This window comes from Paramormyrops kingsleyae, chromosome 19 (genome assembly GCF_048594095.1).
Source record: "Paramormyrops kingsleyae isolate MSU_618 chromosome 19, PKINGS_0.4, whole genome shotgun sequence".
Lineage (NCBI taxonomy): Eukaryota > Metazoa > Chordata > Actinopteri > Osteoglossiformes > Mormyridae > Paramormyrops > Paramormyrops kingsleyae.
The window spans coordinates 27,406,830-27,430,337 of NC_132815.1; the positions used below are offsets into that span (position 1 = coordinate 27,406,830).

The window sequence follows — 23,508 nt, forward strand, 5'->3', positions numbered from 1 at the left end:
GTAGCCGCAGGCCAGTCGAAGTGCTCTGACTGACTCCTGTCCACTGTCAAAGTCACAGGCTTAAGGGGTGTTTGCAGTCACTGTCAAATCCCCTTTTTGTTGCATCATGTGGACAGCTGGGTTGAGCATCTGTAGAATGTATTGGACCGACAAGTCTGATCAACGGCGACGTCATCATCAAAATCTTCTGCCATGTGTGCCACAGTAGCCCTTCTGTGGGTTCGTACCTGGAACGGCCTTTGTTCACATCCCACATCGAGTCCTGGCAGCACAGGCCCAGCATCCCGTAGCAGTTTGTGGCTTTTCTTTCACTGGACCCCTCTCAGTAAGTACTCACCATGGCTAGCTGCAAACACCCCACAAGCCTTGCTGTTTTGGAGATGCTCTGACCTAGTCGTCTTGCCAGAACGATTTGGCCGTTGTCAGTCACTCAGATCTGCATCCCTTCCCATTTCTTCTGCATTTAACATGTCCAATACGAGTATCATATTTACCACCTAATATATCACAAACCTTGACATGCACCATTTTTACAAGACAGCTTCACATCGGGGTGATCATAATGTTTTGGTTCATCGGTGTATATTGCTGATGAAATATGTCAAAGTGGTGCTAGCCAAGACACACCTCTGTGCCCACCCACCCATTTACCCAATGGGGAGACACAAATATATGATGTTCCAGGCAAACAGGAACTCTTGCTTTTCAGTTTATTCAGAAGCTCAAACAGTAGTCATATATACATGTTCCTATAATAAAGCATGATGCAAACCTTAGGCAATATTGCTGCATAATACAGGTTGGAGAGCTACTATTTAGCTGACAAATTTCAACTTAGTGTACTGGGAAACAATGCAATGGGGCAGAACAAAAGTGTCATTAGAAAAGCCTTTTAAAAAAAAAGGAGACGAGAACTACAGCAGCACAATTTCCCAGCAAGCTTTGCTGTCAGCAAGTTTGGTGACATAAATCAAGGTGGAAGCTTGCATAGAGGTTGCTATGGTTAACTCACTATTTCTTCAGTGTCCCTGATTGAATTAAATCTGGTCTTATGGCTTTACTCTGAAACTAACTACTCCTAGACGTGTGGTGAACATGGACGAGCAGCTCAATATCGGTCAGCCTGGTTCCGCTCTCCTTGGCAAGTGATTGCTGCTTGATCATTAGTGAAACATTCCAATCAGTGATCATCCCAATGTACTGCCCCATCTAAGCAGGTCCCAGTACACCAAAGTACAGTGCCCTCTACTGCTGTCACCCTAAGTATCACAGTGATAAAATCACACATTTCATATACTTTTACCATTGTGCTTTTTTAAACTTCCATTGATATCTTCAGAGATTACAAATTGTCACGATATTAGAAATGGGGGTATGAATCTGACATTCAACCTACAGTAGATGGACGGATGGCTGGAATCTATGGAATTACTTCCACAGAACATGCTGAAGTTAGATGGTGAGTATGTGGCAGGTGGAAACGGCACATCTACCAAATGGACTTCCTGAGAAACCTCAGACTCAAACAGACTAAACATTACATGACCAGCGTAATCCAGGCTTCCCCCTAGTGCCAATATGCCTGTCATCTTATAAGCAATAACGACGTTTTTGAATATTTATACCTGCCGCAACTGTAAAAATATATTTTTACTGATTTATGCAATAATAATTATTTTAATCTGAGTTTTAATAAAAAGAAGGAATTAAAACTGCATGTTCGGTTTGGGCCCAGAATCAGTGCCTTGGTTTAAGATGTTAAAGTGAAGGACAGCTCAACCAAATCCATGAGTCACATGAGGAATGCATGTATGGGAAGGTGCCAGCCTCCTGAGGTCAGGGGTCGAGGTGCTGCCCGTCATGCTCAGGCAGAGGGGCACCACAGCTTGACGTCGAGGAGCTGCAGGTCGCCCACGATTTCCAGCTCGTCAATACGGTTCACATCCTGGACCCGGTGCTTGTAATCCAGCAGGTGCTTGCCGTTTACAGCTACTTTGAAGAGATGGGCCTCACACCGTGCAATTATCTGCAGGGAACATAGATAGACTGATCAGCTAGGGGGTATGAATCAGCCCAAAGTGGAGGAAAGCAGCAGGCCGATGGCGAGCTGAGTAGGGAGGATGAACATAGGATCTCTGTGTTTTCAGAATTTTTTTGTAACCAATTAGACTTAACTGGGTTTAGAAATCTGAAGAAATTACAAATTTGAGTGTTATGGTATTGATGATCTACTGAATACTGAAGACATTTCGACTATTAAAAAAGTTGGTGTGATTTGGTTATTAACTGCAACAAGAAAGAGAATCACTGATTCACAACTACAACATTCTTCTTCTTAATCGATGAAGGTGCAGAAGTAAAGCTAAATCTAGTTAACGTTAGCAGCCAGTACCTCAAAGTACTCCCCAGGGTGGAAGGGGAAGGGGATGGGCAGGGTGTTCTCCTCGGGGCCCCAGCACTCGCCCAGGAAGGAGTTGCGCACAAAGACTCCCGCCTTGATGCGGGGGTTCAGGTGCAGGGCAATGTCCTTGGTGTCGCTGATGCGCAGGTTCACGGTGAAGCTGCAGGACGCAGGTGCACACACACAAACAAACATGCTCAGCTCACTCTTAGAAACCAGCCTCTCGTAACTCAGGCGAGGATTGCTGGGATTGCTGCGAGAGAGTGGTGTTGAGCTGCAGCGATTGTTTGGGATTGTTTTTTGGAGTGTTTTGAGTGTTTGTGTGCTTTACCTGTTTACGTGGGTGGCTGTTTATTTCTATTTATTGTTCTTATTTCGGTCGGCGTGAGTGCTTGTCTGTCCTGTCTGTTAATTAACAGCGCGATTATTACCGACAGTGAGCTGCGGGTGCCGCGTGAGCGGCGTTCTTCTGTCCGCGTTTAAACTCCGTAACAAACACCCACGGGGCAATAATAACTAATAATATCTAACGTCGGTATCGCTACCCAGCGCCGGAAAAGGACAGTTGCTCCTGAGATTTGCTCGGTCGCCAGTCGGGGCCGGGAGGACATTTTCCACTTTTTTCCCGCTCCGGCAGTAGCCTGCTGTGAGGGGGTTTTTGTGGTTTTTCGACCTCCCAAGAGCAACTTCGATTTCGCCTTGTTTTTAGTTCAAATTTATCAGGTTTGAAATTTTTAATAAAATAATAATTAAGTTCCGTTTTAACACAAGTAACTAATAATAATAACTTATTTTAGTGTACTCCACACGTTACTGCATTTATTGTTACGCAAATTAATCTTTATAGTTAAATACACTATATAAATTTACTGGGCTGGGAGTACGGGGTCATAGTGAGTTAGTTAATTATGGGGCCGGCTCAGTGTTGCGTTTGCAAGATGTTTGCCCTTCTGGACGTTAGTGTCCAGTCGGACTTCATCTGCAAGCGATGTAAGCTAGTGGACTCACTCATGGTCAAGGTCCGCGACCTTGAGGAGCAACTGGCTCACATCCAATGCAACAGTGAGTTAGATGAGCTAGTTGATATGCCGTTTAGGAAGATGGTGTGTACGCCACTAGCGGGGGGGAGGGAGAATGAAGAGCAGAGAGGTCGAGAGAGCTGGGTGACCGTAGGTCGTAGACGCAGGAAAAGGCGTACACACGTTACAGAGGCGGCATCACCTGAGGTGTCTGTGTCTAACAGGTTTCAGGTGCTTCCAGCTTTAGAGCCGGAAGGGACTGGGGAAGCAGGTGGGCCCTTGGGCACTGAGGAGCCCCCTCCCCCCAGAAAGAGGGAGGTTGTGGTAGTGGGGGATTCAATTATTAGGGGAGTAGACAGTTATGTGTGCACGCGTGATAGAGGGTCCCGTACGGTGTCTTGCCTACCTGGTGCCCAGGTAGGAGACCTTCCAGATCGTGTGGACAAGCTTTTGGCCCCAGCTGGGGTGGATCCAGTTGTCGTGGTGCATGTTGGCACCAACGACATAGGCAAGGGTAGAAGGGCTGTTCTGCAGGATAAATTTATATAAGTCGCCAATAAGCTTAGAAGCAGAACGTCCATGGTGGTATTTTCTGAAATACTCCCCGTGCCACGTGCAAGTCAGGCTAAGTTAGCTGAGATAAGGAGATTAAATGCGTGGCTAAAAGGATGGTGTAGGAAAGAGGGGTTTAGGTTTATGGGGCACTGGAGGACCTTCTGGAACAGGTGGGACCTGTTCAAGCCGGATGGGTTGCATCTGAACCGGAGGGGAACCAGTGTACTGGGAAGGCGTATTTGTAGAGTAGTTGAGGAATGTTTAAACTAGGGACTGGGGGGGCAGGGAGGTTAGTTAAGTATGTAACTGGGGGGAAACGGAAAGCCCCAAAAACTCATATTATAAGTAGGCACTGTAATAGGCCTACCCTTTGTTGTCTGTATTTAAACGGCAGGAGTATTAGGAATAAAATTCATGATTTAGAGGCTCTTATCTCATCGGACTCTTATGATATTATAGCAATAACTGAAACGTGGTTGAGTGATAAGGATGGACAAGAATATAATATGGATGGTTACTAGGGATGAGCGAGTACAGCATTATCTGTATCTGTATCCGTATCTGTTAACCATATGAATTATCTGTATCTGTATCTGTACTCGGAATGGGCGGGGCCTAACCCAGAAGTGGGCGGGGTTTGACCTGGAAGTGGGTCGGGTTGTCTTTAAATGGGCGGGGCTTTAACCGGTATGTTATTTTAAGCATGCAATTGATATGGGTTGATCAGAAATTGTTATATTTATTGCTGATTAGAAAACTATTTACATGACAGCATCAGTATTGAGCTTCAGATCAGTGGTTTTGATCACGATAACAAACGAACTATATACAGAACAAGTTTTGCAACAATGAATACAACACATGCGGTTGCAATTATGAAGTAAAATGTAATGAACAAGAGTTTTCATCTCAACATAACTTTCTTTAACTTTTAATTTTTTTATGATCAGTGTGATTTCTTTTTTTTTGGTTCTTTTTTATTTTTTTTATTTCCACACCAGGTATGTGTGAGTGTGTGTGAGTGAGTGACGAAGAGAGAGACAGAGAGAGAGAGAAAGAGAGGGGGGGGAGTGTGTGTGTGTGTGTGTTTGTGTGTGTAGCTTAATTTGTAATATTAATTATACCACAACTACCTTAATTTTTTTTTATAAAATACAGCAAGAAAGTGTCAGACACTCAGTGCGTGAAGTAAAAAAAAATGGTTAGAGCCAGCTGACGGTTTAAAAAAGAAAAAAAAAACTCCGACAGGCAGAGACGCGAGTCGCATTCTACAAACAAACCTGAAGCTGAAGAAACCCTAAACGTTAGCGGAAAAAAACCCGCGATCCTGAGTGACTGAGGGAGCGACAGAGAGAGAGAGAGCGCTGTTCTCTTCTCTTCTCAGTGTTCTGTGTGTGAGTGAGCAGAGCGGGACACAGCAACACAATAAATCTGTATGTGTGTAGGGGAGGGGCGCTGTGACTAGTCTATCACAGAACGCAGACACAGTCAGCTACCCAATGAGAATTTTTATTCAATCCGAGCACAGATATTGACTTGTATTACTCGTATGATACTCGTACTCGTCAAAAGTGCTTTATCCGTACCGGATACTCGTTTCAGCCGAGTATCCGGCTCAACTCTAATGGTTACACATTGTTCCGTAAAGACCGTATAGGTAAGAAGGGAGGTGGTGTTGCAGTATATGTAAAGGAAAACTTGCAGGCAAGGGAGCTTACTGATATAAGTAAAAGTACGGAAGCTATATGGGTAAAATTAGATGCTACAAACTCAAATAGCCTAATTGTCGGTGTTTGTTACAGAGCACCCAATGTAGCTGCTGAGGAAAGCAGATTGTTATACAGTGATATTAGGATTATGAGCAATAAAAATGATGTGGTAGTTATGGGTGATTTTAATCTACCGGGGATGCAGTGGGACATTGTTGCTGGCTCTTCTGAAAATGAACTTGAGATGGTGGAATTAGTACAGGATTGTTTTTTACTCAGTTTGTTAACACCCCTACCAGGGGAGATGCCATTCTTGATCTTGTTTTGTCTAATAACCAGGACAGGATTGGTAAATTAGACGTTTTAGAACCACTTGACATTAGCGATCATAACATGCTTAAATTTGAGGTTAAGTTTAGTGCCTGAAGAGCAAAGTCCAAATCAAAAATATATAATGTTAGGAAGGCTAACTTCAATTGTATGAGATTAAAACTAGAAACTGTGAACTGGATGGAGTTAAATAACAAAACTGTTGAAGAGGCATGGGAATTTTTTAAAAGCACATTATTGCAAGTGCAAGAGGACTTCATACCTGTTTCCAGCAAGAATAAATCTAGGAAATTGCAACCTACTGTAGGTGGTTTAATAGGGAAATAAAGTATAAAGTAAGGAGGAAAAGGGCTTTGTTCCAGAGATGGAAAATAACTGATGATGACATAATAAAGCAAGAGTATCTAAATCTACAGGCTGAATTAAAAAATGACATTAGATGAGCTAAAAGGAATGTCGAAAGGAAGATCGCATTGGAGGCTAAGGATGACGTTAAAAGTTTCTTCCAGTATTTTAACTCTAAAAGAGCTCTAAAAGCTGAAATTACTAATCTGCAGGATATTCAATTCAATTCAATTCAATTTTATTTATATAGCGCATTATCACAACATTACATTGTCTCAATGCGCTTTACATTTCTGCCTCGTAAGGACCCCCCATTGAGTAAGCCAAAGGCAACGGTGGCAAGGAAAAACTCCCTAAGAGGAAGAAACCTTGGGAGGAACCAGACCCAAAGGGGGAAATTGTTGATACGCAAATTAATACGTATGTTATACGTTACCATACTTTTTTTCATAATATTTATTTATAGGTGCTGGACAATTTGTGTGTGCATTTTCTTTTTAATGTAATGTTAATGCATTTTAGACATTCTTTTGTATGCCATTTTAAAATAATGAAAACTTTTGCTACAGTAAGGGTCTTATAATTGAAAACGACATTGACATAGTAAATGAGTTCAATGATAGTTTTGCACGGGTATTCACTGTCGAGGACACTAGTAACTTACCAGTTCTTATTACTAATCCAACATCGTCTATAACTAATATATATATAACTGAAGCTGATGTTTTGCAAAGCCTAGCTAAGCTCAAAATAAATAAATCACAGGGCCCTGATGGCATCTTATAGTGTTAAAAGAGATGAGGGATATTATTTGCCGACCCTTAACATTACTGTTTCAAAAATCCTTATCTGAAGGTGTGGTACCTTCTGATTGGAAGCATGCCAACATAACGCCCATTTTCAAAAAAGGGGATAGAAGTAATTTGTCAAACTATAGGCCAATCAGTCTAACTTGTATAACTGGTAAAGTTATGGAGGCTATAATCAAAGAGAAAATGGTAGATTACCTGGACTCAAATAACATTTTGAGGGATAGCCAGCATGGATTTAGGAGAGGTAGATCCTGTTTAACAAATCTGTTGGAGTTTTTTGAGGAAGCTACTCAGGAAGTTGATGATAAGAAGGCCTGTGATGTCATCTACTTAGATTTCCAAAAGGCTTTTGATGTTGTTCCCCACAAGAGGCTCTCACTTAAACTCAAAGCGACAGGTATTTTAGGAACTGTAGCGACCTGGATTGATAACTGGTTAACGGATAGGAAGCAGCGAGTAGTTATAAGAGGCTCGATGTCACAGTGGGCCTGTGTTCATAGTGGGGTACCGCAGGGTTCAATTTTAGGACCACTTTTGTTCCTAATTTACATAAATGATATAGACACCAATATATACAGTAAACTGGTGAAATTTGCAGATGACACCAAGGTGGGTGGTGTAGCAGATACTGAACTAGCGGCTCAGCAGCTACAGCGGGATCTTAATTTAAGTAGTGACTGGGCTGACACCTGGCAGATGAAATTTAACATAGACAAATGTAAGGTACTCCATGTAGGGAGCAGAAATATAAAGTACAGGTATTTTATGGGACCTACTGAAATAAAGGTAGCTGATTATGAGAAAGACCTTGGTGTGTATGTTGATGCTTCCATGTCTCATTCCCGCCAGTGCGGGGAAGCAATAAAAAAGGCCAATAGGATGTTGGGGTATATCTCCAGGTGTGTGGAGTTTAAGTCAAGGGAGGTAATGCTAAGATTATACAATTCCTTGGTGAGACCTCACCTAGAATATTGTGTACAGGTTTGGTCACCATATCTTAAAAAGGACATAGCGGCCTTAGAAAAGGTGCAGCGTAGGGCCACAAGAATGATTCCTGGTCTTAGAGGAATGTCATACGAGGAAAGGTTATTTGAGCTAAATCTGTTCAGCCTCAACCAAAGGAGACTGAGGGGGGACATGATCCAGGTCTATAAGATTCTAACAGGTTTGGGTGCTGTTCAACCGAATAGTTACTTCAGCATTAGTTCAAATACAAGAACTCGTGGCCATAGGTGGAAATTAGCGGGAGAACATTTCAAACTGGATTTAAGGAAGCACTTCTTTACACAGTGTGTAGTCAGAGTATGGAATAGTCTTCCTGATAACGTAGTGCAAGCTGAATCCTTGGGTTCCTTTAAATCAGAGCTAGATAAGATTTTAACAACTCTGAGCTATTAGTTAAGTTCTCCCCAAGCGAGCTCGATGGGCCGAATGGCCTCCTCTCGTTTGTATAGTTCTTATGTTCTTATTACTTTGAATCCAGTTTGGCACATGACAGATTCTGTCTTATAGACACAACAGGCCCCTCAGAAATATCACCAGCACCTGCGATCAATGTGTGGAATTCTGGCACATCGGACAGCATCGTCCAGTTATGAATCTACCCAAGAGACAGCAAAATCACTGTGGTGGAGGTGGCTTTACAGGATGGTTAAGAGGCTTGTGTCATCCCCATTATAACCTTTGGAAGCAGTATGTGAGCTGAATGAAAAGCACTGGGGCTCTTCGTAAGAACATAAGAGATTTACAAACGAGACTGGGGCAGGACCACAGTGACACAGTGGCTCACATGTGCTCTACTGCCACCATGCAGAATACTGCTGTTATGCTGCATTCTCAGAAGTCGGAATTTCCGAGTTCCTAGTTGGAAATTTCAACTCGAACATCCCTTGAAGTCGGAGTTCCAACTCGGAAGTCAGAGGAACCTCTGCAACCCCAACCTCAGAATTCAGGATGGCTGCAAGCTTCATCAACAGAAGTGAAAGCAGTAGTTCTATACTGTTTATTAGCACTTCTGTCTTATTTGTGGCTCATTAAATTGGTCATACACACAGTACTATCCAACCGCTATCTGTGGTTATGTTGCTACGGTGTTAGTATGCACAAAATACCACGTAATGTGTTGTTATCGTTTGGTATTGCTAACAATGGGAACAAATGAGCCTAGCTACGACTGGGGTCTGTTTCAGAAAGCAGGGTTTCTTGCGTAGCTGCATAACTTGTTGGATTTAAGGTAGTCTGGGGTAAATGTAAATGAACAAAGATAAAGGGCATTTAAACTAGTGTACCTTAAATCTAACAAGTTATCCAGTTGAGCAAGAAACCCTGCTTTTGGAAAGAGGTCCCTGGTATTGCTAAATGGCTGTCTGATTTCTTGTACTGGAACTCCGGTCATTCCCAGCTCTAACTTCCGACCTCCCAGGTAAACGCAACTCAGCATTAGAAAGCAATTACCTGTGTGGGTAGAGGCTGATCTGCCCCTTCACTGTGAGCGTGTTCCCAGTGTTCAGTCCCCTCAGCAGTCGGCCCCTATATGGGAGGCTCTGTAATACAGTCACAAGAGAAACAAAGGCCATGACCATCCTGAGCCATATGCACATTCAAGCACTAATTTAATCTCTGCTGAGCTGTGAAACAGAATCCAGGTGACTAACAGCATCTAGGCGTTAACAACAAAATGTTAATTACAGTATGTTTTATGATGTGTGAAGAACTCATTTCAATTTAACACAAGTAATTAGAAATGTTCTAATTGGCTTCATATCTTAATGTTTAACCCTCTTATTAGGTATTTCTAATTTAAAAATTCCTAATAATGGCAAACCTCAGTAATTAAACCATTTATCTGTGCAAAGTGTATTCTGGCCATGTGTCATATGATGATACTGCTGAATGAGGGGCTATTTTACAGTGCACTTAGACCATAATTTACATAGCTTCTTTAAAATAACATTTATGAAATTAAGTTTCATATTGTTAAACCACTGCATGACAGCTGTGTTACTTAAGGTACCAAAATTCATCCAACCATCTTTTAACCACTTAAATTTCTGGGCAGAAAATTAAAAAAAACTCACCAAGTCACCAGACTCTGAAAATATTGCCTGTGTACAGGAGAAAACAGGTAACAATTAGGTTTTCCTCATTGGAGTCATCTCCTTTTCAATAAGCGACTAGGCATGTTGGCACACAAAGGAAAATGCTGACTGCTTGATGTGGAATGTTACCTATCCTAGGAAGCACTTACCCATGCTCAAAGCCTGCTAAATATACAATACAGTCACAGATTGTTTCTTGTTATATACACAAGAACAAGCCCGATTCTCAGAGTAAATTAAAAGATAAAAATCCATGCTAAATTCCAGTGATGAGGGTAGAGTTATTACAGCTAATGTCAAAGCTAATGGAGTCCAAGTGATTAAGAGTAGTGATGAGGCCACAAAATGAAAAGAATGACCTTACATTGGATTGTACTGCCTTGGTCACCAGACTAGATGGAGGATTTAGGGTTGGGCTCTGAAAATGGAAGCAAGACACTGACCCAGTGACCAGCAAAAGCGCAGTGCTCACAGGAATGCACATGTACACACAGACACACACACACACACATACACGCACTCACAGAAATGCACATGTACACACACACGCATGCACTCACAGGAATGCACATGTACACACACACATGCATGCACTCACAGACCTGGTGAACTCATGAATAAAATTTGAAAGCTTTGCTATGAATCAGATGTTTACAACTTTAGATAGTTTCCTAACATCCCAATTTTCGAAGAAGACAAATAACATAACACAATTACCAGGACTTATCAATCAAATCTAAAAATATTGGGAGCATATGTAGAGCAAACATCGTACATGTGGTTATGTGATGATTTCTAAAATACGACACGACATTTGGCGAACATGGCACAGTAAGGCTTAGTTGAGTTACTCACTGCGGCTGGGATGAATCCAATCGCTTGCAGTTTGACCTTCCCAAATACCCCTATGGTATCCACCTTATCTAGATCCAGCCGATGTTTGTACTCCAGCAAATGGCCACCATTCACTGCCACCTAACATGAAGAATGAAGAATGAAAAAGATGAAGGTAAACACAAGTACAGGAAAAGTTCTTCTGTATGGCAATGTTAGGACTGACTGGAAAAACACTGAACTGTAACACATTTCTTACACTAACTTTAATCCTTTCATACACACAATAATGGTTATTATATAATGATGATGATATAGTAAATTAGTTTAATGATTATTTTTCACGGGTGTTCACAGTAGAGAACACAAGTAACTTACCACCAATTAGTACGAATACAGCGTCGTCTATGAGCAATATATGTATAACTGAGGCTGATGTGGTACTAAGCCTAGATGAACTCAAAATAAATAAATCGCAGGGCCCTGATGACATCTTCCATATAGTTTTAAAAGAGATGAGGGATATTATTAGCCAACCTTTAACTTTAATATACCAGAAATCGTTATCTGCGGGTGTGGTACCTTCAGATTGGAAGCATGCTAATATAACGCCCATATTCAAATAAGGGGATAGAAGTAATCCAGCAAACTATAGGCCAATCAGTTTAATTAGCATTACTGGAAATATAATGGAAGATATAATCCAAGTGAAAATGGTAGATTACCTGGATACAAATAACATTCTGAGGGATATCCAACATGGATTTAGGAGAGGTAGATCCTGTTTAACGAATCTACCTGAGTTCTTTGAGGAAGCTACAAGTGAAATTGATCACAAAAGGGCCTACGATGTGATCTACTTAGATTTCCAGAAGGCCTTTGATGTTGTCCCCCACAAACGGCTCTTGCTAAAGCTCAAAGCTGCAGGGATTTTAGGAACTGTGGCAGCTTGGATCGAAAACTGGTTAACTGACAGGAAACACTGAGTAGTTATTAGAGGCACAATGTCATAGTGGGCCTGCGTTCATAGTGGGGTACCGTAGGGTTAAATTTTAGGACCACTATTGTTCCTAATTTACATTAATGATATTGACACCAATACATACAGTAAACTGGTTAATTTGCAGACGACACTAAGGTGGGTGGTGTAGCAGATACTGAGCAGAGAGACTACAACGAGATCTGGATTTAATTAGTGACTGGGCTGATACTTGGCAGATGAAATTTAGCACAGATAAATGTAAGGTAATCCATGCAGGGAGCAGAAATATAAAGTACAGATATTTTATGGGTTCCACTGAAATAAAGGTAGCTGACTAAGAGAAAGATCTCGGTGTGTATGTTGATGCTTCCATGTCCCACTCTCGCCAGTGTGGGGAAGCAATAAAAAAGGCCAATAGAATGTTGTGTTATATCTCCAGGTGTGTGGAGTTTAAGTCAAGGGAGGTGATGTTACACTTATATAATTCCTTGGTAAGACCCCACCTAGAATATTGTGTGCAGGTTTGGTCATGGACCGAATGGCCTCCTCTCGTTTGTAAATTTCTTATGTTCTTATTCTGCTGCAATGTCACTACCGGATAAAGTCGGATATTCAATACAGTACAAGAGTTTGTGAAGTAAGCAACGGCAGAACAAGCATTTTTAATTAGTGCACATTTGAACATAAGAACATAAGAACATAAGAACTATACAAACGAGAGGAGGCCATTCGGCCCATCGAGCTCGCTTGGGGAGAACTTAACTAATAGCTCAGAGTTGTTAAAATCTTATCTAGCTCTGATTTAAAGGAACCCAAGGATTCAGCTTGCACTACGTTATCAGGAAGACTATTCCATACTCTGACTACACGCTGTGTAAAGAAGTGCTTCCTTAAATCCAGTTTGAAATGTTCTCCCGCTAATTTCCACCTATGGCCACGAGTTCTTGTATTTGAACTAATGCTGAAGTAACTATTCGGTTGAACAGCATCCAAACCTGTTAGAATCTTATAGACCTGGATCATGTCCCCCCTCAGTCTCCTTTGCTTGAGGCTGAACAGATTTAGCTCAAATAACCTTTCCTCGTATGACATTCCTCTAAGACCAGGAATCATTCTTGTGGCCCTACGCTGCACCTTTTCTAAGGCCGCTATGTCCTTTTTAAGATATGGTGACCAAACCTGTACACAATATTCTAGGTGAGGTCTCACCAAGGAATTGTATAATCTTAGCATTACCTCCCTTGACTTAAACTCCACACACCTGGAGATGTACCCCAACATCCTATTGGCCTTTTTTATTGCTTCCCCACACTGGCGAGAATGAGACATGGAAGCATCAACATACACACCAAGGTCTTTCTCATAATCAGCTACCTTTATTTCAGTAGGTCCCATAAAATACCTGTACTTTATATTTCTGCTCCCTACATGGAGTACCTTACATTTGTCTATGTTAAATTTCATCTGCCAGGTGTCAGCCCAGTCACTAATTAAATTAAGATCCCGCTGTAGCTGCTGAGCCGCTAGTTCAGTATCTGCTACACCACCCACCTTGGTGTCATCTGCAAATTTCACCAGTTTACTGTATATATTGGTGTCTATATCATTTATGTAAATTAGGAACAAAAGTGGTCCTAAAATTGAACCCTGCGGTACCCCACTATGAACGCAGGCCCACTGTGACATCGAGCCTCTTATAACTACTCGCTGCTTCCTATCCGTTAACCAGTTATCAATCCAAGTCGCTACAGTTCCTAAAATACCTGTCGCTTTGAGTTTAAGTGAGAGCCTCTTGTGGGGAACAACATCAAAAGCCTTTTGGAAATCTAAATAGATGACATCATAGGCCTTCTTATCATCAACTTCCTGAGTAGCTTCCTCAAAAAACTCCAACAGATTTGTTAAACAGGATCTACCTCTCCTAAATCCATGCTGGCTATCCCTCAAAATGTTATTTGAGTCCAGGTAATCTACCATTTTCTCTTTGATTATAGCCTCCATAACTTTACCAGTTATACAAGTTAGACTGATTGGCCTATAGTTTGACAAATTACTTCTATCCCCTTTTTTGAAAATGGGCGTTATGTTGGCATGCTTCCAATCAGAAGGTACCACACCTTCAGATAAGGATTTTTGAAACAGTAATGTTAAGGGTCGGCAAATAATAGTGTCATTACTTATAATTATGAATTTTTTATTTTCTATATGGCTTTTGTGTCATTTGCTTGAGCAGGCTGGTTATTTGAGTGCTAGGATGAGAGCTTTTATGAAAAAATGTGATTAAGTTAAACAAATCAGCTACACCTTTTCAATGAGAAGGGAATGCCAGTGAAAAGTCCTATAATAAACTGAAGTAAATGTTATAGTGCAGTTTTAGTGTAGTACAAGCTAAAACCCTGGGTTCCTTTAAATCAGAGCTAGATAAGATTTTAACAATTCTGAGATATTAGTTAAGTTCTCCCCAAATGAGCTCGATGGCCTGAATGGCCTCCTCTCGTTTGTATAGTTCTTATGTTCTTAATAACCTAGTGATTCACCGCAGATTTTCAGCCACAAGAAATGCAGTACTACTTCCATCTAAGATGGGGAATCTGCTCCTCCACTAATTCAGAAGAGCACCCTTGCTGTGTTAAATCATATCCTTGTTTCACATGACGAAAAAGTTTTTGATTGCAACATTTACCTTGAACATGACCTTCTGCACCAGGATGATGATTTCAAATGCTGCCCCTTGCTGGAACGGCATCTGATAGTGGATCTCCTCCTTTCCCCAGCGTTCCTGGTGCAGGGAGTTGCATACTATGTATGGAGATCTCTTGAATCGCGGGTTGAAGTGGAAGGCAATGTCAGCACGAGGCTTGGTGCTGCTCCCACATGAGAGGTCCACCTGAAACCTGGACAAATACGCGCATGCACTATAATGAACAGGCAAAACTTGACAACAATATAATTTAAGAAAAAAATATCGTTAAAAACAATAATCTATATCAGTTTCACTATTAATTGTAAAAACAGCAGTAATGGAACTACACTTAGTAATAAATATCAATTACAGTTTGGAGTAGGTTTTTTGAATGGATATCTAAAAGGTAGTAAGCAGGCCTGAGGTGGCCAATCAGGATCGAGTCACGGGAGAATTCCCAGTGGGCCGCATAGCTGTTGTTCCGGGTCACAAACAAAAAAATCTGACAAGTTTAAAATTCTGCAACAACGCTTCAAAACATTTATCAGCTAATTTTCTCACGCACACACACACACACATTTGTATTCATATCTTTGTGGGGAACATGCATTCATTTCTAAGGAAAAAAAACATAATGCCAACAATGACAACCTCAACCCTAACCCAGTTCTAACCATAACTTACCAATCGAAATAAAACACTTTTGGCATTTTTAGTTTTTTGATTTGTGTGTTTTAAAAATACACCAATCATTCCATGCTCCATCAGCATTACTTCCAAATAAGTGTGCATTCAACAAACACAAGCATTCTCATGTATTTTATAGTTTATTATACAGTATTATACACAAACACAAATGTCCAAGCCTTATGTTTAATTCCAAGCCAAGACCATGAAAAAAGGTTTAGTGACAAAGAAAAGACTGAGACCATCTCTCTAGATCAGAGGGATCACAATTTGTGTGAGCTGCCGTTAGATTTTCTGACCCCATAAAATTTCAGGGAAAAAGCAGTAATACAGCAGTCTAAAAGACTTCAAATGACTTATCATAAACAGATATTATGATTCTGTAGTGGTTTCATAACTGGTGATTACCAATCGACTTCAGCAGTGAGGTCACACTTTGTGACGGCGGCCGTCAGATTTTTGGACCCCATACAATTCCAGGAAAAAGCAGTGATACAGCAATCAAAAAAACTTCTGGTGATTTAATGTGAACATAAATTATAATCTTGGAAAGAATTCATTACTGGGATGTACAGGTCAGCTCTGGCAAAGGGGTGACTTTTTCTAACATCTGATGTCAGATTTTGTCTCCCCAGTGTGACTTGTGAAAAAGCAAACAATCATTCAAATGTGCTGTCTTTTCAGCATGCTTACACACTTGTAATGTTGTCTTCACATTATGTCGAGCATTCCTAATTGTGAAAGTAAATGTAGCGCACCACAGTACACGGTATTGTACATCACATAATTGAGTAAATAAACAGCAGCGTAAGTATCAGAAAGCATAAGAAAATTGAAAAGAATAACTATCATGTCGTCTTAAAACATTTATTTGAAATCTGCATTTATTATATTATTATTTGTTATATTTAGCTTGCATGCATCGATCCTTTTGAAATAAATATAAAATTAAATAAAAGCAAGCAACCGTGGTAAATAGTCGCAGTGTTGCAGCTCAGAAATACGCACTCTTTTAGCCACCTCTGTAATTAGAGAATGTTGATTTTAAAAGAACACGCAGAAGAGTTATTTCCAATCATAGTTCCCGAGACAACACAAAGAAACACAAATAAAAGGACAGAACAGAAAGTGGAAAAGCTGCTGCCTTGAAAGTCTGCTGCCTTGAAAAAGTTAAAATAATTGCGGTACGTAAATGAAATTTAACATAATTACGGTACGCAAAATGTGCTGAGGGCTCGTGCACGTGAACACGATCCCTGCGTTCACTCCCAGTAACATGTAAGACGGCGCTCCTATAGTCACACATAACGACGGTCACAAACACAAGTAATTACTTTCTCAAACTATTAATGTTGGAAATAGGCCAAGCAGGCGGGGCTAAAAAAAAGTCAGACTGCTTGAACAATTAAATATGCTATTTATTACTTTTTTTCTTCTTGAAATGTCAGTAATATATTTATCGGAATAGTTGAACTGTGGCATAATTTCTCAAAGTTCCCCCAGAACGAAGACAAAATGGGCTGGTCTTTGATGTAAAACTCCTGGACTAGCCCCACTTCGATACTAGTAGTAAGCAATACATGCATTAATGTACTGTAAAATATCAAACATTTTAGCCAAGTCTTGCTTGACATAATGAAAAATAGCCGAAATGGTCTTTAAGATAAGAAGGCGATTGTCCGCTGGATGTGAATGCCTATTGATGTGGGAATCAGACTGGAATCAGCCCAAAATTTAAATGAGAATTTTCGCCCAAAATGGACATTCAGATTATCAGCAGTGCGGTTTACAGTCGGGTACAGGATATCATACCTGTCTGCATCGCTCAGCACACTGCCTTGAATCAGCACCATCTCTCCAGGCCGCAACCCATCGAGGATGGTGCCAGCGAAAGGGACCGTCTGAGAGTTACAAACAGGACGTCAATAAGAGATGTTAACTCAGGTCAAAATGTAACGCCGCGCAAACAGAAGATCAGATAGAGATTATCGCTTAAAATAGCTACGATAACGTTTCAATTACAGAAAAATAAATGTCTAACAGCCATGTTAAAGTGAGTCTAGCAAGCAATGTTGGCTCATCAAGAATGTACATCTCAGTCACATAACTGAACATATCATCTGATAGTGATACGGAAAACTTGCCCCGATATCAACTTGTAAGCGCACAATATCTGGATGATAGTTTAACCGTTTTCAATTTACGTAGCTGGCTAAATGATGGCGATTTTAACTTCAGTGTTTCCATATGAGGTAAACGAAAACTCAGAAGTCAATGCCAGACAATTTCTTGTGGATCTGACCTGCCAAACCTTTTTGGTCGCGAAATGGCCGCAATAGAGTTCATAACACATGTATAACACCTATAATACTATATTATAAAACCATCACAACACCTACAGCATAAATACACCGTCGTACTCTTTACTCCTGAGAATGTCTATAAACACTAATAATATGTCATAAGGATTCCAAAAGTGTTTTCTTACAGAAATATATAAATATTTAAAAAGGTCATTTGTTTGGAGTAGGGAGCACCCAACACGTCAAACCGTGGCCATAGCAAACAAATTGGTAACGATTATATCTAAAACACCAGAAATACAGTATTCACAAGTAAAATGTTTCCGCCGCAAACTACTAAAATCATTAACGATAATTAGTATTTGCTGCTAGCTAACCGCGAAGTCATATATCAGAAAGCTCGTATTTACAAACAACGTTCAGATGTAACTCGGTCCTTACCGGATTTAAAAAGGTTTGCTTGGGGTGTGCAACAGACATATTACTTGATATCCAGTGTACGAACGAAAGGTATACAATTCCTGTTGCAGTCCAAAGCAGGATCCTGTCTTTTTATTAAACGCCTATTCGGATTTTACTTTCGCTTCCTGTTAGTGACGTGAGGCGGGCTGCAGCCAGTCACAAGCATTCTCACGTGACCATACTCGGAACGTGCGCGCCTACGTAGCACGTGGAACAGCACAGACGACAAGTGCATAGACGACAAGTGCATAGACGACTTTTACATTAGTTTATCCCAGGGTACGGATAGTATTTTAAAACACAGCATCTTAAATCCAGCATTTTAAACCGTAATATCCCACTACCCATTCAACTTCATAAGTCAAAATACCAACCCCTAAAAGTAAATCACGACAAATCCAAACCAGAGTTTCACTAAGTTTTATTTTGTATAACTAAATAACTTATGCTCACCAACCTTAACAGAATGTTATACATATAGACACACATAAAAAAGTGTTGCATTCATTTTAATTACAATTCATTACTTAAAAAAACAAACAACAAACCTTAAAAAAACACTGCAATAAAGTGGATAGTGTGCACACCAAGTTTTCAGCTGCACCCGATTCCAGCTGCACAGGGTGCAAGTCACTTTGGGATCAGACCAGAACACAGCAGGGTGGTTGGGAGGGTGAACATGGGGTCCAGCCAAATGCCACATCCCCTTCCCGCCAAGTGTTAATGCATGGAGTCTTTGTGTGTGGGGGTGCTGAACTCTTCAGAAGTCTGCATCCAGGCGGAATGTGTTATCAGTTGGCCCAGACATGACACCCATTCGCTGGTACTCCCCAACCCTCTTCTCAAAGAAGTTTGTCTTCCCCTCCAGAGAAATGTTCTCCATAAAATCAAAGGGGTTCTCCGCCCTGTAGATCTGAGCACAGAATGCAGAAATCTTAGTCAGTAAACTTGGTACAATGGCATATTGTGAAATATTGCCCACCAGCACCATATGCTTAACTAGGAAATCCCAGTTGCACACAACATGTGTTGAAATATAGAATTACCTTGCTAAAGCCTAGTTCAAGCATCAATCTGTCAGCAACAAACTCGATGTACTGTTTCATAAGATCGCAATTCATGCCGATTAGGTTCACCGGGAGAGCCTGTGTGAGGAACTCCTGAAAGGGAGAGAGGAAATCAGTAGGTCCTTCCTTTAGTTTCAAAACAAACACATGGCAAAAATCTCCACAGGACCACAGCAGTAAACTCACCTGCTCAATTTCAACAGCATCTGTGATGATCTGTTTAACCTTTTGTTTGGAAGGCTTGTTCACCAAGTGCTTAAACATCAGGCAGGCAAAGTCGCAATGAAGACCCTTAAAAAAAAAGAAAATTCACTTAAGTCCTAACTCATGATAGCATAATACATGTGGCCACACACAAACATTAACTAGTCCAGCCAAGACAGGGCCAATGAAAATAATTAGTAATTTACAATGACAGTGGATATTGGCTGAAAGTTTGTGTATGAGACAAGCAGCGGGCCAGATACATGCTAAAGTGTTCCAGACTCACCTCATCCCTGCTGATCAGCTCATTGGAGAATGTGAGGCCAGGCATTAGACCCCTCTTCTTCAACCAAAAGATGGCAGCAAAAGACCCAGAGAAGAAGATTCCTTCCACAGCAGCAAATGCCACTACACGTTCCCCTGGAAAAGAGGAACTTTTCAGTATCCATGGAGTAAAGGCCAAAGCAAAGCCTGAAAGAGTGCTACTGGGACACCAACTTACCATACTGAGCATCCCTGTTTCCAATCCAGTTCAGAGCCCAGTCGGCCTTCTTCTTCACACAAGGCAGTGTCTCAATTGCATTGAAGAGGTACTCCCTATATGAATGGAAATAGATGGTCACACTGACAGCAGAGAACCAACACCCATAAAATCATTAGGAAACACCCATGCTCCCTGTGATAGAGCCCAGGTAGTACACCATGCTAAAACAAACACTTCTGCTTTGGCTCAGACCGTGGTGTTTATCATGCTGCTGTCCTGTTAAGAGGACCACACGCCCACTAAACTGAGGAACAGCAACACCCAGCTCCCATCATCAGCTGAGGTACGTACCCCTGCACCAATCATCATCGCCAGGAGATTAATTCATGCAAGTCAAGTGTAATAATCATACTTTGAAAAGCATGCATACCACACAGCACTGGTGCGGTACCAGACTGACCTTTCAGCGGGATCCTTGATGTATGTGTCAATGAGCAGGCTGTACATTTCTGAATGAATGTTCTCCATGGCAATTTGGAAACCATAGAAACAACGAGCTTCAGTCACCTGGACTTCCTGGCTAAAGCGTTCCACCTAAGAACCCAATTTGAAAGGATACAGTTTATTGAAAGGGTAATTCACAGACATGTGAATAGACATACATAAGAACACATCTTACCAAATTCTCATTTACGATGCCATCACTGGCAGCAAAGAAAGCCAGAACGTGAGAGATGAAGTATCTCTCATCATCTTTTAGGGATTCCCAGTGTTGCAAGTCTTTGGAGAGGTCAACCTAGAAACAACAAAAAAACATCTAGTTTCAAAACTGACGGATCCACAGGATTCAGACAGAGCATCCAGAAAGCTACAACCCGTAGACTCCTAACCCAGACAGCACCACACCTCCTCTGCAGTCCAGAAAGAAGCCTCTGCCTTCTTGTACATCTGCCAGATGTCGTGATATTGGATGGGGAAAATGACAAATCGACGGGGATTGTCCCTTAGCAGCGGCTCATCCTCGACGCCTGGTTTACGGGCCGTTTCAGGCTTCATCTACGGATGGGAAAATAGGAAGAATAAAAAAAAGTCGCACAGGGTATCATACTGAACCTCATAACCAGTCACAAAAGGACTTAAACGCGTGCCGGTCTATTGAAGGAAGGGAGTGACTCCTCCCTCCACGTCGCCCTTTCACCCCACCCCTAAATATCACCGCCTGTCCCACTAAGGGCATGGCTGACCGCCAAGATTGGGCGCCAAAGTGGTATAAAGGATTCCAAAAATCCTTTTTAGAATGGTACCCAGAACATTTTAATCTCGATAATTATAAACAAACAACATGTAATCAGATTTACTTACCTCTGTGTCGAATATTTTTCGCGCGGTCTTGGATGCCAGAACACGGGTAGCATTTAAGCTTGGGGGCTGAAAAACAAACATTTAATCTTTAACTGTGCATGACGTTATATTACACATGTATGTTATCCTTAGTTATTTGAATTTGTATAGTAAGTTTTACGAATCATAAGCGTGAGGTAGTGCAAAAAAAGCCAATGAAAACGAGAGAAACTAAAGCCTAAAATAAAAAAGTCATAACTTACCGTGTTTTCTTTGTCAGTCAGGTTAACACGGTCCATTTTGGTAATGACGGAGTTTTCGCTTTTGCTTGAAAGAGGGCTGCGAGCAGACATTTTAGAGATTAGAGAAACTGTACCTAATTACAATTTAAAAACGTATTGTATAAAACCCAACAACTGAAGTCGAACTAAAATGAAGTAAATAGTAAATTATTAACTTCAAATTAAGTTTTAAAATTTATACTAAAATAAATGATGTCCTCCCAAGAGTAGCTTCTTTAGTGAACTGTAATAGCTTGCGTCTGAGCTGCTCTATTTATTCAAGGCTTGGCGCTCGATTCTGATAGCCAATAGAATCGGTCGAGCATGTAAACGTGAACAAAATACAGCCAATGGGGGTGCGTATCTGGTTTCATTGCGTCACGTCCGATTACGGGAATTTCAAACGCGCCAAAAACAAACTAACCGGGAAGGAAAGGCGCGTTTAAGAAACTATGTATTGCAATTAAATGAAATATATATATATTACATTAGAATTCATGTTTCAACAATAGGTACATTGTCTTTATTATACGTATGTTGTAATGGAACATTTGTCAGCTTATTCTACTATTTTTTATAAGCTAGTTTAAAAGTATTACTATAATTTAATACACTGTATCGGTCGTAGTAATGTCATTTTAAGTGGGGTGCAACTCCATGCGTTAGTTGCATGACATTTTTGAATGGGGATTGTAAATGTAGTTTATATAGCCACTGTTCCTAGTATTCCCGCCATTCTGTGAAAGCTTTTCCCATTTATCTAGCTAGTGATTCTGACACTGTGTTTTTTGTTACCAATGCAAACTATAAGCTGAATATCGACAACTGAAAAAAGTGTCACTGAATACAGGGTTGCCAACTGTAACGCATTTGGCGTGATGCTTTCAGACTCACACCGCACACGCAAGAAATCTTACGGAAAATCTATATTATTCCATTATAAACCTAAAATTAGCCACACCAGAAGTGTTGTGTTATTGTGCAAACCCTACAGACTATTACAATGTAATAAAGCTGTTGCATGCATATCAGATTGTGTGTGTGTGCAAACTTGTCTTGAATTTCACTTAAGCCAGCTGCGCAAAGTTGGCAACCTTGTAAATAGTCTACATATATTTTATGCAAGTACTTAGTATACTAAAGGATAAACATGCTTGCGTGGTAGCAATATATCATTGTAGAAGGTTAAACTAATCCGAGGCAGTAATCACATTTAGGAAGTTTTAACTATTATAAATTTAATTTAATTATACGACAATTTCTTTGAATAGCGAAATCAACATGTCAAAAAATGCTAAACCAAACCATTATTTATACACGTCAATATAAAATAAAATTGTTTGTTCATATTTAAATCATTATTATGAAAATAAAGTTGCAACAGTCCTGACATTTAAACCCGCCGTATTTCAACAAAAGGTGTAACCACTGTAATGAATATACCGACAAGAGATGACAATGTGCAAAAAATACCTTATCATACAATTATGTCGCCCCCTCTCGGCAAGTAGACTAGCACGCAACCTTTAAAAGCATGTCTTTTTATTCCTAGTTCGTGTAATTTGCTCCGTGGCACTTGACAGAGAAACCAGTTGAAGATGGTTACAGTTACCGGTTGTCCTTGAAGGGAAGCTACGTCGGAAAATATAAGATGCAAATGCATTCTTGCAGATTTGACCAGATACATGTATTGTGCTGAACCAGAATTACTCACATCCTATAACATGTTCAAACCACCGGCTGTTTTTCCGTAACTGCAAAATTCGTAGTGTGCATTTATCTTTTCATGTGTTAATTTGGAGCTCTGCAGATAAATTTCCAATTCTCATAATCTTTTAAACAGTGACATGTATTGTGTGAATGATATTTGGGGGAAATATGTACCAAGTGCAGAGGGTTGGGAGTATCCAT

General features: G+C 40.7%; 2 protein-coding genes and 1 non-coding gene across 4 annotated transcripts; all 3 read right to left on the reverse strand.

Annotated features, from left to right (window-relative positions):
* Positions 1-693: 693 nt before the first annotated feature.
* Positions 694-18,361, reverse strand: lgals8a (galectin 8a). 2 transcript variants are annotated; one of them, XM_023825868.2, is made up of 9 exons: positions 18,200-18,361; positions 17,268-17,356; positions 14,769-14,979; positions 11,125-11,244; positions 10,634-10,687; positions 10,249-10,275; positions 9,626-9,714; positions 2,393-2,561; positions 694-2,026 (listed from the first exon to the last, which is right to left on the reverse strand). In XM_023825868.2, exons 1-9 carry the CDS (start codon positions 18,236-18,238, stop codon positions 1,865-1,867), a joined length of 960 nt encoding a protein of 319 aa, XP_023681636.1. In that variant the 5' UTR covers positions 18,239-18,361; the 3' UTR covers positions 694-1,864. The 2 variants fall into 2 exon arrangements, with proteins under 2 accessions (XP_023681636.1, XP_072559221.1); XM_072703120.1 differs by lacking the exon at positions 10,634-10,687.
* A 263-nt stretch (positions 18,362-18,624) lies between these two features.
* rrm2 (ribonucleoside-diphosphate reductase subunit M2) lies at positions 18,625-21,876 on the reverse strand. The gene is made up of 10 exons (XM_023825830.2): positions 21,580-21,876; positions 21,338-21,403; positions 20,882-21,031; positions 20,655-20,771; positions 20,436-20,569; positions 19,994-20,088; positions 19,778-19,911; positions 19,474-19,578; positions 19,267-19,380; positions 18,625-19,133 (listed from the first exon to the last, which is right to left on the reverse strand). Exons 1-10 carry the CDS (start codon positions 21,667-21,669, stop codon positions 18,981-18,983), a joined length of 1,158 nt encoding a protein of 385 aa, XP_023681598.1. The 5' UTR covers positions 21,670-21,876; the 3' UTR covers positions 18,625-18,980.
* On the reverse strand, positions 20,217-20,350 carry LOC111851205 (small nucleolar RNA SNORD94). Its single transcript, XR_002839966.1, has one exon. It is a non-coding gene; the product is annotated as a small nucleolar RNA SNORD94 (small nucleolar RNA).
* Positions 21,877-23,508: the final 1,632 nt, after the last annotated feature.

Excerpts from the sequence above, each read along its gene's own strand:
- rrm2 (XM_023825830.2), bottom strand. The coding sequence starts at position 21,669 with ATGTCTGCTCGCAGCCCTCTTTCAAGCAAAAGCGAAAACTCCGTCATT. Across the intron at positions 21,404-21,579 it reads TGACTGACAAAGAAAACACG|CCCCCAAGCTTAAATGCTAC; the intron begins GTAAGTTATGAC and ends TTTGTTTTTCAG. Across the intron at positions 19,579-19,777 it reads AGCTGATCAGCAGGGATGAG|GGTCTTCATTGCGACTTTGC; the intron begins GTGAGTCTGGAA and ends TTTTTTTTTAAG.
- lgals8a (XM_023825868.2), bottom strand. The coding sequence starts at position 18,238 with ATGTCTGTTGCACACCCCAAGCAAACCTTTTTAAATCCG. Across the intron at positions 17,357-18,199 it reads AGCAAACCTTTTTAAATCCG|ACGGTCCCTTTCGCTGGCAC; the intron begins GTAAGGACCGAG and ends TGTAACTCTCAG. Across the intron at positions 2,027-2,392 it reads ACCCTGGGGAGTACTTTGAG|ATAATTGCACGGTGTGAGGC; the intron begins GTACTGGCTGCT and ends TGTTCCCTGCAG.